The sequence below is a fragment of the Prionailurus viverrinus genome, chromosome F1 (genome assembly GCF_022837055.1).
Source record: "Prionailurus viverrinus isolate Anna chromosome F1, UM_Priviv_1.0, whole genome shotgun sequence".
Lineage (NCBI taxonomy): Eukaryota > Metazoa > Chordata > Mammalia > Carnivora > Felidae > Prionailurus > Prionailurus viverrinus.
In genome coordinates this window covers 9,506,471-9,522,820 of record NC_062577.1, presented here as the reverse complement: position 1 = coordinate 9,522,820, position 16,350 = coordinate 9,506,471, and the positions used below count along the sequence as shown (strand labels likewise).

Here is a 16,350-nt window from a genome sequence, read left to right as displayed (position 1 = left end):
CGAGACCCCCCCCCACCTGCACTGATGCGTCTCTAGAGGGCAAGTTGGCCTGAAAAAATCAGTGCGGAAGGCCCTGTCCCCAGAAGACCAGCACAAACCCCGTGCACGCACCGAGTCTACTGATCACAGAGTGCTGCAAAGCTTCAGATCTAGGGGAAATAGGCTCTAGTTTCCTTTCGTTTAATCTTTAAAATATTTATTTATTTATTTACATATATTTTACTTTTATTTTTTGGATCGGGCTTCTTTTAACAAACAGTACAAAACACACATAGGCTGTAGCCTTTTTTTTTTTTTTCTGGACAGACTTCCAAACTCCTTCTGTGAGGCTAGCATTACCTTGATTCCAAAACTAGACGAAGACCCCACTAAAAAGAATTATAGGCCAATATCCTTGATAAACATGGATGCAAAAATTTTCAACAAGATATCAGCAAACTGAACCCAGCAATGCACTAAAAGAACTATTCACCATGATCAAGAGGGATTTATTCCTGGGCTGCAGGGATGGTTCAATATTTGCAAATCAATCAACATATATACCAAATTAATAAAAGAAAAAAATAAGAACCATATGATCCTCTCAATAGATGCAGAAAGAGCATCTGATAAAATATAACATCCATTCTACCTCAACATCACAAAGGCCATATACGAAAGACCCACGGCTAATATCATCCTCAAAGGGGAAAAACTGAGAGCTTTCCTCTACAATCAGGAACAAGACAGAGATGTCCTCTCACCATTACTTTTTAACACAGTACTGGAAGCCTTAGCCTCAGCTCTCAGACAACAACAACAAAAAAATAAAAGGCATCCAAATCGTCAAAGAAGAAGTAAAACTTTCATTATTTGCAGACGACATGATACTCTATGCAGAAAACCTGAAAGACTCCACCAAAAAATTGTTAGAACTAATACATGAATTCAGTAAAGTTTCAGGATGTAAAATCAAGGCACGGAAATCAGCGGCATTTTTACACACCGATAATGAAGCAGCAGAAAAAGAAATCAAGAAATCGATCCCAACTACAATGGCACCAAACACTGTAAGATACATAGGAATAAACCTAACCAAAGAACTAAAGGATCTGTACTCTGAAAACGAGAAAATTTATGAAGGAAACTGAAGAGGGCACAAAGAAATGGAAAAAACATTCCATGCTCATGGATTGGAAGAACAAATATTGTTAAAATGTCTCTACTACTCAAACCAATCCACACATTTAATGCAATCCCTACCAAAATACCACTAGCATTTTTCGCAGAGCTAGAGCTAGAACAATCCTAAGATTTGTCTGGAAACACAAAAGACCCCGAATAGCCAAAGCAGTCCTGAAAAAGAAAAGCAAAGCTGGAAGCATCATGATTCTGGAGTTTAAACTTATCTATAAAGCTGCAGTCATCAAGACAGTATGGTACTGGCACAAAAACAGACACAGAGGTTAATGGAGCAGAACAGAAAACCCACAAATAGACCCACAGCTATATGGTCAAGTAATCCTCAACAAAGTAGGAAAGAACACCCAAAGGAAAAAAAGACGGTCTCTTCCACAAATGGCATTAGGAAAACTGGACGGTGACATACAGAAGAATGAAACTGGACCCCCCCTTTTTTTTACACCATATGCAAAAATAAATTTAAAATGGATGAAACACCTAAATGTGAGACAGGAAACCATCAAAATCTTAGAGGAGAACATGGCAGCCACCTCTTTGACCTCGGCTGCAGCAACTTCTTACTAGACTATTTGCTGGAGGTAAGAGAAACAAAAGCAAACGTGAACTATTGGGGGACTTTATCAAGATAAAAAGCTTCTGCAGAGCGAAGGAAACAATTGACAAGAGTAAAAGGCAGCCTGTGGAATGGGAGAAGATATTTGCAGATGACATATTGGATAAAGGGTTAGTATCCAAAACCTATAAAGAACTTACCAAACTCAACTCCAAGAAAATAAATAATCCAGTGAAGAAATGGGCAGAAGACATGAACAGACATTTTTACAAAGACATCCAGATGACTAACAGACACATGAAAGATGCTCAATATCACTCATCATTAGGGAAACACAAATCAAAACCACAATGAGATACCACCTCACACCTGTCAGAATGGCTAAAATTAATAACACAAGAAACAACAGGTGTTGGTGAGGATGTGGGGAAAGAGGAGCCCTCCTGCACTTTTGGTGGGAATGCAAACTGGTGCACACACTCTGGGAAACAGTATGGAGGGTCCTTAACAAGTTAGAGATAGAACTACCCTATGACCCAGCAACTGCACTACTAGGCATTTACCCAAAGGATACAAAAAATGCTGATTTGAAGGGCTACATGCACCCCAATGTTTACAGCAGCATTAAAAACACTAGTCAAACCATGGAAAGGACCCAAATATCCAATGAATGATGAATGGATAGAGAAGATGTGGTGTATGTATGTGTGTATACACACACACACACACACACACACACACACACACACACACACTGGAATGTTACTTAGCCATCAAAAAGAATGGAATTTTGCCATTTGGAATGATGTAGATAGAACTAGAGTGTATTCTGCTAAGCAGAATATCAGTCAGAGGAAGATGAATACCATATGATTTCACTCAGTGGAATTTAAGAAACAAAACAGATGAACATATGGGAGGGGGAAAAAAGAGAGAGGGAAACCAACCATAAGAGACTCTTAACTATAGACAACAAACTGAGAGCTGATGGAGGGAGGTGGGTGGGGGATGGGCTAGACGGATAGTGGGTAGGTACTAAGGAGGGCACTTGTTATGATGAGCACTTGGGTGTTGTATGTGAATGATGAATCCCTGAATTCTACTCCTGAAACCAGTATTGCACTGTATGTTAACTAGAATTTAGATAAAAATCTGAAAAGAAAAAAATATGGTAAAAAAGCATTTAAATGTTCATGACCTTTATATGAGCATGTTTTGAGAAGAGCAGAGCTGGAAGACTACTGGGATTAGTATGGCAGGAACTGAGGAATGGATGGTACATGAATACAAAGAAGTATGGACCGTTTGTCTAACGTTCTTGCTTGTAAAGGTGATAAGGCCACATCAGAGAACTTAAGATAGAGAGATTTTTCTTTTTTAGGCTTCTAGGTATCACGTGGGACCTTGAAGGAATTTTCTGCCAGTGCCTTCTTTTTTTTGTGAACTAGGAACCAAAGTCATCTACTGAACGTGAGGTTATAATCTGACAGGTACAGAAACAAGGCAAGTGACGAACTGACAAAGGACTGACATTTTCAGGGTACCTGAGAGATAAGGGAGAAAGATACTTAAAATTGAAATATAGGCAAGTTATGGAAGGAAAAGAAACCAGGGGAGTGAGCTGATGAGATGAAATAAAAAACGTAGGGATCGAGGGAATAAAGATTATGTGATCGAGGAACCGGGCAATTAAAGCAATCAGGGCTTGGAAAGAAGAGTTGAGATCACAGGTCATGGAGAGAGGTGTTGAGTTGATTTTAAAAGTGGACCATTCTGGTTAAGGACAAGGCCTGCGATAGGGACACAGGAGTAAGATATTGAAATGCAATAGAGGTGACCTTGGTTAGGACAGAACTGTGAGACCACAGTATTTAACAGCTTATCTGCATGAACCCTGAATTTACCCAGGCCTGTAGGTACCGGGTCTACACTATTTGATTCCGCAGTATTTGCCACATTCATATCTATACATGGGAATGAAATAATTTCTGATGTCAGAAGTAATCTATTTTCAGCTCATGATAATAGCTAAAAGATAGGCCCTTTCAAAACAATCACATTTTTCTCCTGAAGGACATAGTAATAATGTTTTTTTAATGTTTATTTTTGAGAGAGAGGCAGAGCATGAGTGGGGAGGAGCAGAGAGAGAGGGAGACACAGAATCCGAAGCAGGCTCCAGGCTCCGAGCTGTCAGCACGGAGCCCGACACGGGGCTCAAACCCACGAACCGCGAGATCATGACCTGAGCTGAAGTTGGACGCTTACCGACTGAGCCACCCAGGCACCCCAAGAGTAATAATGTTTAAGAAATGAAAACACAAAGGAAGAAACAAGTTTTTCCAAGATCTCAAGCTCATTAGCATGAGAATCAGGTTTAGATTCCATAATTCCTAACTCCTAATCCCAAGCACTTTGTGTTATATCACCTTTTGGTAAGGGGACAGTCTTAGAAGTTCCACAGTCACACCAGAGAGAAATATTTTACCGTTTCAGCCATTTTTTCTGCTGGGGTGCTGCAGAATTCAACTGGCGATGGAACCTTTTTTTGGCCGTTAGCACCGACATTTCCCAGAAGATGAGCATTGACCGCTTTTGCCAACTTGTGATTTGTTAACGCTAGTTCTGCCGTGGTGTGAGGCTGTGTACTTGGGTAGTAGGTTTGCTCTCTTCCCCACTGCAAAGAGACTAAGAGCTCCTCCAAGAGTCTGCAGAGAACACACAGGAACACTGAATATTAATAAGAGGATAAAACATAAAAGTCAAGAATACTAAAGAAACGGGAAACATTCTTCTGGAATCATGTAAGTATCTTTCTCGCATATCTTTTTCTCAGAGTTCAATAAGTTGGAAATTCTGGTTAAAATAAGACTATAGACAGCATTTATAGATTTATTAATGTCATTATCTGGAAGTCATCAACAAGCAGAACTTTTTTTTTAGTTCTCATATTTTAGTACAGGTACAATAAACTGGTATACTCATCTAGTGGTACAGAACTACTGATCTGATTTGTGTATCTATTATTTCCTTTTTCATGAGTTACATTAATTGATTTTTGAAGGATAAACCAGCTTACAATTCCTAGGATGAAATGTACTTGGCCACGATGTAGAAACCTTTTTACATATTGTAGGATTTGAGTCACTAAAATTCTGGTTAGGACTTTTGCATCTATGCTCATTGGAGATACCGGTCTGTAGTTTTCTTGTAATACCTCTGATTTTGGTATCAAGGTAATGCTGGCCTCATAAAGTGAGTTGGAAAGTGTTCCCTTCTGTTTTCTAGAAGAGTCTGTGTAAATTTGGCTTGCTTTCTTTCTTAGTTGTTTGCTGGTATTTACCAGTAAATCTATGTAGGCCTGGAATTTCCTTTATTAGAAGGTTTTTAACTGAAAATTCAATTGCTTTAATAGGTTAGGGCTATTCAGGTGACTTGTTCTTGAGTACCCTTTGGTAATTTTGTGTCTTTTAAGGACTCTGTCCATTTCATTTAAGTTGTTGAGTTTATTGGCATACAGTTGTTCATAACATCCCCACATCATCTTTTTTATGTCTATAGAATCTAGGTAATATATGCCCTTCCTAATTCCTGACATTGGCAATGTGTTTCTTTCTTTCTTTTTTTTCCCTGATTATACTGCCTAGAGGTTTCTTAGATTTATCTCATCAAAGAACTAGAATTGGCTATTTCATTTATCCCTGCTCTCATTCTTATTATTTTCTTCCTTCTGCTTCATTTGCTCTTTGTGTTTTTTTTTGAGAGCACAAGCAGGGGAAGGGCAGAGAGAGAGGGAGACACAGAATCCAAAGCAGGCTTCAGGCTCTGGGCTGTCAGCACAGAGCCGGATGTGGGCTCGAACTCACGAACAATGAGATCATGACCTGAGTCGAAGTCTGATGCTTAACTGCCTGAGCCACCCAGGTGCCCCCTGCTCTTTGTGTTTCTTAAAGAGTAGGCTTAAATTACTGTCAGGACCTTTCTTCTTTTCTAAAATAAGTGTTTAAAGCTATAAATTTCCCTCTAAACACCGCTTTAGTTGCCTCCCACAAAATCTGATATTTTGATATATGGTTTACCCTCGAACAATGTGAGTTTGAACTGTGGAGGTCTACTTATGTGCTGATTTTTTTTTCAGTAAATACAGTATAGTACTGTAGATGTATTTTGTCTTCCTTATAATTTTAGTAATAGTTTCTTTTCTTTAGCTTATTTTATTATAAGAATATAGTGTATACTACATATGATATACAAAATATGTGTTAATCAACAATTTATGTTATTGGCAAGGCTTCTGGTTGAGTAGGCTAGAAGTAGTTAAATTTTTGAGGAGTCAAAAATTACACATGGATTTTCAACTGCGGGGGGGTGGGGGTCAGTCTCCTCCTCATGTTGTTCAAGCGTCATATGAATTGTTTTCATTCTTATAATTTCCCCTGTGAGTTCTTCTTTGACCCTTACTGATTTGATTTGTAATAAATCAATTATAGTCCTTGACTTATGATGGTTTGATGATTTTTTGACCATATGATGGTGCAAAAGCAGTAACATTTAATTAAAACTATACTTTGAATTTTGAATTTTCATCTATTCCTGGTCTAGCAGTAGGCAGCACCATACTTTCTCATTTGCTGGGCAGCAGAAGTGAGCCACAGCTCCCAGCAAGGTACGTGATCGGGAGGTAAACAATGAATACACTTACAAAATTCTGTACCTGAACAAGCATTCTGTTTTTTGCTTTCAGTGTAGTGCTCAAATCCCAAGATAGTCAACACCTTATAACAAAATGGGCTTTGTATTAGGTAATTTTGCCCAACTATAGGCTAATATACATGTTCAGCATGTTTAAGGTAGGCTAGGCTAAGTCATGATGTTCAGTAGGTTAGGTGTATTAAATTAATTTTTGACACATGGTATTTTCACCTTGGATGACTTTACTGGGACATAACCCCACTGTAAGTCCAGGAAGATGTGTGTATAGAAGTACAAAGTACTTTTAAGAAAGACCATCAATTTTGATAGTTCTGGAGCATATGGTCATGAGAGTAAACTCTAATGCTAAAGAACAGTCCTCAAAAAGACCTCCCAAAGGAGAGACAGGTGCACTTCTTGGCCGCTACCAAAAATTACACAGAAGTGCTACAACTATAAACAAAAACCACTTTTAAAACCAAAGATCAAAAAAATGGTTAGAGAGAGAGGGAGCCAAAACATAAGAGACTCCTAAAAACTGAGAACAAACTGAGGGTTTATGGGGGGTGGGAGGGAGAGGTGGGTGGTGATGGGCTTGAGGAGGGCACCTGTTGGGAAGAGCACTGGGTGTTGTATGGAAACCAATTTGACAATAAATTTCATAATAAAAAATAAAAATAAAAATAAATAAATAAAACCAAAGATCACTTCTATTATAGCTAGAATTATATGTAAGAATGTAATTAAGAATGTAAGACGCACGTGGTCTTATTTTTTTTAGTCTTCCTCCCTTCTGGGCATCTATTTAAAAATGCTCCTCAAAGTATACGCTCAATAAGTTACTGCATGTAGAAATACTAAAGAACTATCACAGTAACAAAAATTGCAAGAGAAGGAAGGAGAGTTGAGAGTGGAAACAAGTGCCGTACTTCTGGGTAGCTATCATTTCCTGACGAAACTGTTCCCGTTCACTCAGGAGATCTTGAATGGCACTCTGTGCATCACGGTTTTGACGCTGTAAGCCTGCCCTGGAGTTGGTTAATTCATCTGCCATAACCCTGGAAAAGATGAAAATGTCACGTGTAAATTCCCTGATAATAAATTATCCGGCTGTAAAGAAGTTAATGTGCTACCTTTGTAACTCATTTTCAAAAGCTTACAAAGATTTCACACGGTCAAGTTACTTCTCAGCTTTAAAGCATTTAAAAATATATATAATCTTAGAACTCATTAAAGGGATTTAAAAAATACGTGTCTACAAAGTGACAAAAGAAAAGTTATTTAACTTTCCTTTAGAGTGACTTTTGGAATGTACCTCAATCTTATTCCTGATAAACCAAATTAAAAATAATAATAATTACATGTTTTTAAATACAGAAAATTTTAGAGGAAAACAAAAATGAGTTTCTATCACTCAGTTACCTCATTGTCTTTAGAAAAATATTAAAATAAGATACAAAAGGCTTTTATACAAGGGAAAACTAAGTCTTTTTTATACAAGGGAAAACTAAGTCTCCTGTCCAACACCCCCCCCTTCTTTTACAACTGATAAAGTTTCTTATATATTTCTCCAGAAAAAAAAAATTTATGTATATGGCAACATAAAATAATATGTTGAAAAATAAATACATCCACTTATTTACAAAAAAGGGGATTATTTAATACAAACTTTTCTATGCTTTTTTTTTTTTTAACCTAATAATTTATCTTGGTGATTTTTTTTCACATTAGTGCATATAATGCATATTGCTTTCCCTTTGTCAAAAACAACAGCTTCATGGTTTCTCCTGATTGGATGTACCAAAATTTATTTAACCAGTTCTCTATTAATGGAATTGAAGCAAAATTTTAAAGTATGCTTGCTCATTTGGCTAAAAAAACTTTTCTTTTTTTTAAAAATTTTTTCATCTTTATTTATTTTTGAGAGAAAGACAGTGTGAGCAGGGGAGGAGCAGAGAGAGAGGGAGACACAGAATCCGAAGCAGGCTGCAGGCCCCGAGCTGTCAGCACAGAACTTGACGCAGGGCTCGAACTCACGAACTGTGAGATCATGACCTGAGCCGAAGTCGGACGCTTAACCGACTGAACCACGCAGGTGCCCCGCGTTCGGTTAAAAAATCTTAAACCTAAAATTAAAGTCTCGGACCATAGTGACTACCGACCAAAGATTAAATCAGTTAAATGTCAGTGAAGTCGAGTTTCAGTTTTATTGCCCTTCGAGTGTTACTATCAGCATTGATAAGGATATCAAGAAAGCTGCGTGTGGCAATAATCTGTATGACACACGCATGATTTGCCTCTTCACGTGTTCAGTCAGAATGAACTTTCACTCTAAGTCAATAAGCAGTACAGCCATTTCTCCACACACCATCCTACGTGAGCACAATTAGGAAACAAATTAAGGACTTTAAGAGCGTTGTCCATTACTGAAAAGTATCACAGCTATTAAGACATGAAGAAACGCCTCCCCGCAAATTTCTTCATCACAGCCAGCGATTCTTACAGTACAGCCTCGAGACGTCCGGTGTTATGCGGGGAAATCTCGAGATGACTGAATTTATTAAACATGTGACGTGTGAGGCACGTGGGTAACACCCCACACCCTGGGCTCCAGTCACTTGGAGCTGGGAGGAGGTCCCACTGTCTGTGTCCCACTGTCTGTGGGCCTGGGCCAGGGCCCTGGGGGTTCCGCCTCTGCTGAAGAGTGGCCTCATTCGGCATGCCGTTCGGATGATTTCGTTTGTGCACGGCGAGAAGAAGGCTGGGAAGCTCTCTTACATAATTAACAGAGTTAAAAGAGCTACGAGAACACAGCATAGAAGAGAAATGATATTTGAGTTTTCCCGATAGGAGGTGGGAAGAAGTGGGATTGGCTTTTTGTGTGATTTTATTGATTTTATTGACAAGACATCTGAGTTTCCAGTTTTGTCTTGGTTCTTAAATACTGTATCAGGAATGATTTCCCCTACAGATGAGTCACCTAGAATTCTGGAACGAGGGAGAATCCTGATACCACTTTTCCACGTAGGGAGACTGACCGCCCGGAGGACGAGGAAGACGCCATCTCTTTAAATATATGCAGTATTTTGACAGTCTGAGTCAGAAATTCTCACACTCGAACCTACTTTCTTGGGTCACAGGCAAAAAATCTGACAGAGCCAAAACCAGGAAATGAAATACTACTTAAAACAGAAAATACCTGCTCGCAAGGAATTTACTTCGCCATACATCACACTGTATTGACATACGTTCTAATTGTTCAGAAAGTTGAGCTGTGTTTTGACCTAGGGCTTCGTTTTCTAAAATAAGCTGATTTTTCTCACGGGCTAGACGTTCAAAGTGATACTGAAGATCATCCCCAACAGAAGCCACCAGCAGCTTTTTTAACTCACGATTGACCTAGAAGAAAACATGACCGTTACAATAAGCTCAAAGTAATGTCCCTGACTTCAATGTGGCAAAAGGGAAAAAGAGAAGCCAGGTTTCACGTATTTGGACCTCCATTACTTAAAGTGTATATCAAAAAGCAACTATTAAATACTGGAGTTTCATAATCCATACAAACCATATCTATCGCTATGTATTTGTATCTATGGTCCACGTGAGTATAAACTAAGCCTCTTCTAATAAGAGTACCAATCATTATCATAAAAATTATACACTGTTTCCAGTTAACATTTAAAGGCAAATATTAGAAAACTAAACCAATAAATTTTGCCAAAAAGTGACATAAAGTGTTTTATTTTTTTAATCTTTCTCAGCATTTAGAAATTAATTCCTTCGTGTCATAGGATTTGTAAGAATTTAAGCAAAGAGAGCAATTCAGAATATTTATAAGCATGTTCTTTACTTTATCTCAAATGTGAAAAATTAAAACGTAAATATCCAGTAACAGGTATTGATATATAGTGCAGCAACGGAAGAACAGCGTTGCTATTAAAAATGCTATTGTATGATAGGAGACAAGATTCTAAGAGGTGAGTCCAGTTAGAGTGTCAGAGGTGCAGCAGTCCGGGTGAAAACTATTCTTGAGTATTCTAGTATCGCGTTATTGGAGAATATAGAAAAAGACCCTAAAACTTGTTCATCAGGAGGGAAAACAAGAGCTTACCGTCTGGCATAGGGGGTGAAAAGGATGTAGTTCAGGATAAATCCAAAATGCAAGTGACTAGGTAAATAGAGATATTTTGACCGAGACAAGGAATCAAAGAGAAGTAGACATTTGGAATTGTTTGGCTGGTGGTCTTCATTTACTTGGGGGCTGGAGGAGGTGGGTGATGGAGAAATACAGACGATATGTTTAGATACACATTTAAATGAATGTGTAAAGATACATGTGCACGTCAAACATAGTTATCTGATGAAATATTCAGCCGTTATGGATTTCATTACAGCTTTTTTTCATAATTGAATTTTCTTCTCTATCCCCGATTTTGAAGTGTCTGCCAGGTAGGAGGGTTAAGACTTTTGGTTTCATGTAGAATTTATTTCCAGAAGTTGTGAGGAAGAAGCAGCATGCATAGACAGGATTCCTACAACTCACAAGAGAACTATAGATGAATGTGGTTTAAACAAAGAATATTCAGAAAATCAAAGTTTTATTCTTTGCTGCCACCATTTGAAAATCCTGCCGAAGGCACAGCTGTGGTTTTTCTCCTTCACATCAGTCTTGCTTTAAGGAAGACTGAAATATATCAGGAAGCTGGGAGGGAAGGGTGCTAGATAACGGTAATCAGCTATTTTTGAAAAAGAGTAATGCAACAAAATTTCTTCTAATATTAATGTATGTGTAATTTGGAAGGCACTCTTGTGTTGCACCATCCATCATAGGTATGGGATATAGAAGAACAAAAAGTGATTAAAAACATGTTTACTTTATGTAACTTTTGGTTCCATTAAGTTAATCAAGGACAGTTGCTAAAAGGGGGACAGGATTTGTTGTTTTTCAATTTTGAATACATAAGTAAAAGAGTATATTATAATGAAAAAAAATTGATACTGTAATAGAATATTCTGTGACACCGGAAAATATTAATAACCAAAAATGGGGGTTTTAAGGCAAACGTGAACTCAATATGTATAACTGTGCATTTATATAGCTGGATGGTATATTATGGTTGGTACTATTTTCATTTTTTTGTATTTTCGAAAATATTTACAATAAATATGTACTGCTTTTGTAACTAGAAATTAGGTATTTAAAAAATAGTGAAGATCTATTTGGATAAGAACCACCAACCATTGTGTCACTTATAAAGGCTAACGACATCTAGCCAAAAGACGAAGAGTCTAATCGAGAAACAGAGGGTGAGAGGTAAGGCGATGTAAAGGCTAAGGAAACACAATCGAGCACTAATAGACGGTTTTCCATTTACAATGCTTACCCCACCATTTCTTCACCCCAAGTATTATGTGCGCATAAAGAAAAATACTTGGAACTTATGGATTCTTAAAACAGAAATCGTTAACTAGTCCGTTTCAAAGTCTAACTCGGTCAGGTTTGGGTTTGGAATTTCGTAACTGTGACCTCCTTGACACCTTATAGGTGGTCCTGTCCAAAGCACCTCACACGTGCATCTTCAACCAGGTTTAGGGTAGAAGTTCGCAACACATACTCGTTCTACTAGACGTGCTGAGAAAGAGAAATTTAAGAGAAAACTCTTTAGAGAAATGACAAGCCAGAACAAATGGCGTTCCAAGAGGAAGTATAGTTTTCTAGTACACAAGCTTAGAAGGTCCAGGTGTAAAGAGCAGTGCTGGTTAAGTCTATTGGTTCTTACCTCTGTCTGTACTCTGAGCTGGTTTGAAAGACCTTCTTTGTCCTGTAATAACCTTCTTTCAGAGTTCTTGAGCTTCTCCAGTACATTCTTTACCTCTGACAGTTCCTTTCTGGGTTCTCCAACTCCCTCCGACTGACCAAGGAATTCTCCTCTGTGATGTCCCAGAGACTTAACCTTTGCATTTTTGTTGGGGATATCATGGGTTATAGCAGCTTTGGGAACTAATATTCTTACGGCTTCGACTTCCACTGCCTTTTCAGCGAGGATCTTCCCTAGCTGAAGAACTCCTGGGCTGTCTCCTGGAACTGCTTTCTTCCGTGGGTTCTGAAGGATGTGATGCTTCACGGGCTGGATTCCAGAGGGAACTTCAACAGCTTTAGGTGGTTCCTCAGTTTCCATTCCATCTCCTGCTCCTCGGACTGGGGCTGGAGTGAGGGTGACTATAAAAGGGAAAACAAAACATAAGCTACTTGCTAAAAGGAAATGCGGCGCAAATGCCAAGACATGCTTTACCCGACATTCAGAATTACTGACGCTAAAAAGAACGCAAAAAATTCAGAGTAAACACGAGGTTTCAGAAACAATCAGGTGCCAAATAAAAGATGAGGAAAGTCTCACGGGTTCACACTTTCCTTCAGTAAATGGTTTCTCTCTTGGTAGAAAATGCGAGAGAGTTGGAATCAGGGTATTTGGTTCGGACCTCTATTTCCTAGTGGGACCCTGGGTAAATAATTTAACCCACCGTGAATCTCTATTTCATATTTTGCAAAGTGACGATAACAGCAACAATGCTACAGGGTTGTGGTAAGAAAGAATATGCTAAGGCCAAGCACCTGGCACACTGTAGACCCTTGATAACGTCAGTTAACTATAAACGTAAATACAAGCTACAGGCGTGCATTCTTGGGCCGTCTACCTCAAAACATACTCATCTGCTTTGTGAAGTCTTGGCAGAGAATGCTTCGCACAAGCTACCTAACTGGACTGCTCAATACTCTTTCCTCTAGGCCCCAACAGGCCTTGTTCCTGCCGCTTCTTCTTCTCTTAAATGGCTTCTTTTGCCACTCACTGTGATTTGTGATTCTAACTTACCCATAAGAAGTTAGCTTTGACTCCACTCTTTGCATTAAAGCCTCCCAACTGTCCCAGCACTCTCTGCATGCCTAAAGCACTTGCTGTTTCAAATATTCAGTTCAAAACTTAATCAGGAACTTTAATGATCATTTTATGGGTTTCGCCCATGCTAATCGCACTTTCCCACTGAGTTTGATAAGCACACAAGGGCAGGCATCACGCCCTAAACGAATGGAAGAACGCGGTATTAGAGAAATGACAGAACTCTGCGATCAACCAGATCTGGTTTTGAACCTTATTTCCATCATTACTCCCTGTGCTATCATGGATAAAATCCTGCAGTTATTTGAGCCTCAGTTTTAGCCTCCACAAGATGAATTTAATGACATCTATATCCGTATCTTGGGTCTTAAATGAGAAAATTTTAGGTAACAAATAACCAACACTTATAAAAGACTTACCACGTGCCAAATACTATTCTAAATACTTAACATATAACTCACCTTTCGAGTAGGTATGATTAGTTCTATTTTATAGATGAAGAAAATGAGGCACAAAGCGGTCCAGGAACTTGCCCTGGTAAGTAAGTAGAAGAGGCAGAAGGAGGCAGCTGAGATGATACTTAAGCTACATGGAGTTCTTGAATTAGTACATCCGGTAACATCCCTTTGAGCTACACGTTAGACTTCTTGCCATTTTACAAGCCCAGCATACATTTGAGAAAGCGGAAGCCACAGCCTGTGCACAGTAATGATAATGAATTTTTATTCAATTTGTTATGTGCCAAGGATTCTTCTAAGTCCTTCAGATGCATTATATCATTTAATCTTTACAACTATCTCATGAGGTAAGCATAACAGTACCCATTTTTTTTTTTAGAAACACAGAGGCTTTGAAAAGTTAAATGGCTTGTCCAGATCATCGGTGTCAAACTGGGATTTGAGTCCAAATCTGACTCCGGAGCTAAGCTGTTAGTCGGTCTGGGAGGCCTTCTACAAACCAGAATTATTACCTCATCAATCTGAAGTATTATTGCCTCTGCTAATAAGCCTTTTCGTCAGGCCACAAAAGCCCAGGGAGTTTACCTAACAGTTACGGGGAAGCTTTAAGTAAAAAACAGCGCTCCTCTGCATGAAACCCCTGCACGGCTTGCCATCACTCAGAATAAAGACCAAAGTCTCCACTACGGCCTACAGGGCCTTCCATGATCTGCCTGTCTCCTGGGTCTCAACTTCGGCCATTTACTTCTTCAGACTCTGTGTTCCTGCCTGACTTGTTTTGTGTGGGTGTCTTAAAAACTCCTTCCTCTGCAGACATTTCTCTGCTCAGAATATTCTTCCCAACTTCCTATTCCCTTTAGTTAATTACTTCCCGTCCTTATAATTGCAGTTCAACCTTTCCTAAGGGAAGCCTGTCTCTAACCTTTCCAGATGAGGCTGGGTTCCATTTTTGTGCACCTGCAGCCAAGACTCTGCATTTCTCCTTTTCTCTATTTATCAAAATGGTAAATTGACAAATTGACTTTTTTTTTTTTTCCTTTCAGTGTCACTAGTTAGATAACGTCTGTGCCTTCCTCTAGGATAGAAGTCCCATGAGGGTAGGGACTCTGTGTCTCTTGTTTACTACATTTCCAGTAATGTGCCTCGCTCGCAGTATTCTTTAGCTGATAATAAATGAATGATAACAAGGGGAGGGGCAAAGGACAAGCAGATATAACAGTGGTTCTAATGACAAGCTTTGAGTCGGTCACAGGCAGCGAACACGCTGCTGATGCCCAATATTGACCAGGTATCGTACGAGGTAGTGGGGACTACTGTGCTCAGGAAATTACTATCTAATTTAGGGCATGCATATAAAAAGAGAACATATATTACAGGGTAATATATAATCAGAATGCAATCAGTGGTGCAAAAATAGTTCCACTGAAATCTTATTCCTATAGAAATGTTAACTAAGAACAATCATGGGCCGGTCTTTAGTGAATTCATTATATTTTGGTATTTATACCTTCTAAGGCAAAGACAGGAAACAATTCCTAGTTAAAAAGAAAAAAAAAGCCTCAATAGCCTCAAAAGCCTTTAGATATCAGTATCATGTCTTGATCAATTAAATCTTAATCTTTAATTGTTACTAAACATTAAGCACATTTCGTGGTAACCCATGAAGTTAGGAAAAAAATTTGGTAATAGTAAGGTCTTATTAAAACTAAACCTTTCTTAAGAATTTCTGAAGTACAAAGCCATATTTAAAAAGGCATTACATAATATATACACATTCTATCGAGCAATGACTCATTACCATGAGTCCCAATTTCTCATCCTAGAAATGGAATTCTCCAGCAAAGAGCCATAGGAAATGGTAAGCTTGTTCAGGATAATGTTAAACAAACAAACAAACAAACAAACAAACAAGAAACAATGAAAAAATTACCTATAAAGCTGTTTTACAGCAAGGGAAATACCTAACAAGAATGCTTTCCTTAGGTTTCTGTATTAGATTTCTATTTTTTAATAAGCATGGTTTTCTTCTTCTTCATAAACTTTGTTAAATACAGAAACTACAGTAGTTCAAATACAGTCATACACATATCTTCTGGTTTTTAACATTACATTATTCAAAGATATGAAGAAAAAATTACCTATATTCTCATCACCCTAAAATAATTTTTCATTACTTCAAATTCCTTCATTATTTTTATATGATTGTAATCATAATTAACTTTAGAAGCTTAATATATTTTCCTATCTTGCTACATTCTTCATACTTTTCATTTTATGACTACATTATTCCTTCAAGTTATTATAGCACTATTTACTTAATATTCTATTGTTGGATATTTGGACTTTTTCTAATTTTTCTCTATAGTAATGCTTTAGTTAATACTTTTATGCCTACAGATTTTTCTCAACTTCTCAATTATTTCTTTTGAATAAATTCCCAAGAATGGAATTAACGTGCCGGGAGAAGATCTATATTGTCACACCGCTTTACCAAATAACTCTAGCAAAGTGTCAGGAGATCTATTCCTCACGTTCTTATTTCGTTTTATTTATTTATTTTTTTCATCCCCAA

The 16,350-nt window shown here is 38.1% G+C and overlaps 1 protein-coding gene across 1 annotated transcript in view; it reads right to left on the bottom strand.

The window, feature by feature from the left end:
- Window positions 1-16,350, bottom strand: part of BLZF1 (basic leucine zipper nuclear factor 1) — a 29,542-nt gene that overhangs the window by 5,790 nt on the left and 7,402 nt on the right. Inside the window, exons 3-6 of the mRNA XM_047839722.1 lie at window positions 12,205-12,644; window positions 9,624-9,823; window positions 7,354-7,482; window positions 4,221-4,440 (exon numbers count right to left, since the gene is read on the bottom strand). Coding sequence (XP_047695678.1) covers window positions 4,221-4,440; window positions 7,354-7,482; window positions 9,624-9,823; window positions 12,205-12,644 — 989 coding nt within the window. The remainder of the gene's footprint in view (window positions 1-4,220; window positions 4,441-7,353; window positions 7,483-9,623; window positions 9,824-12,204; window positions 12,645-16,350) is intronic.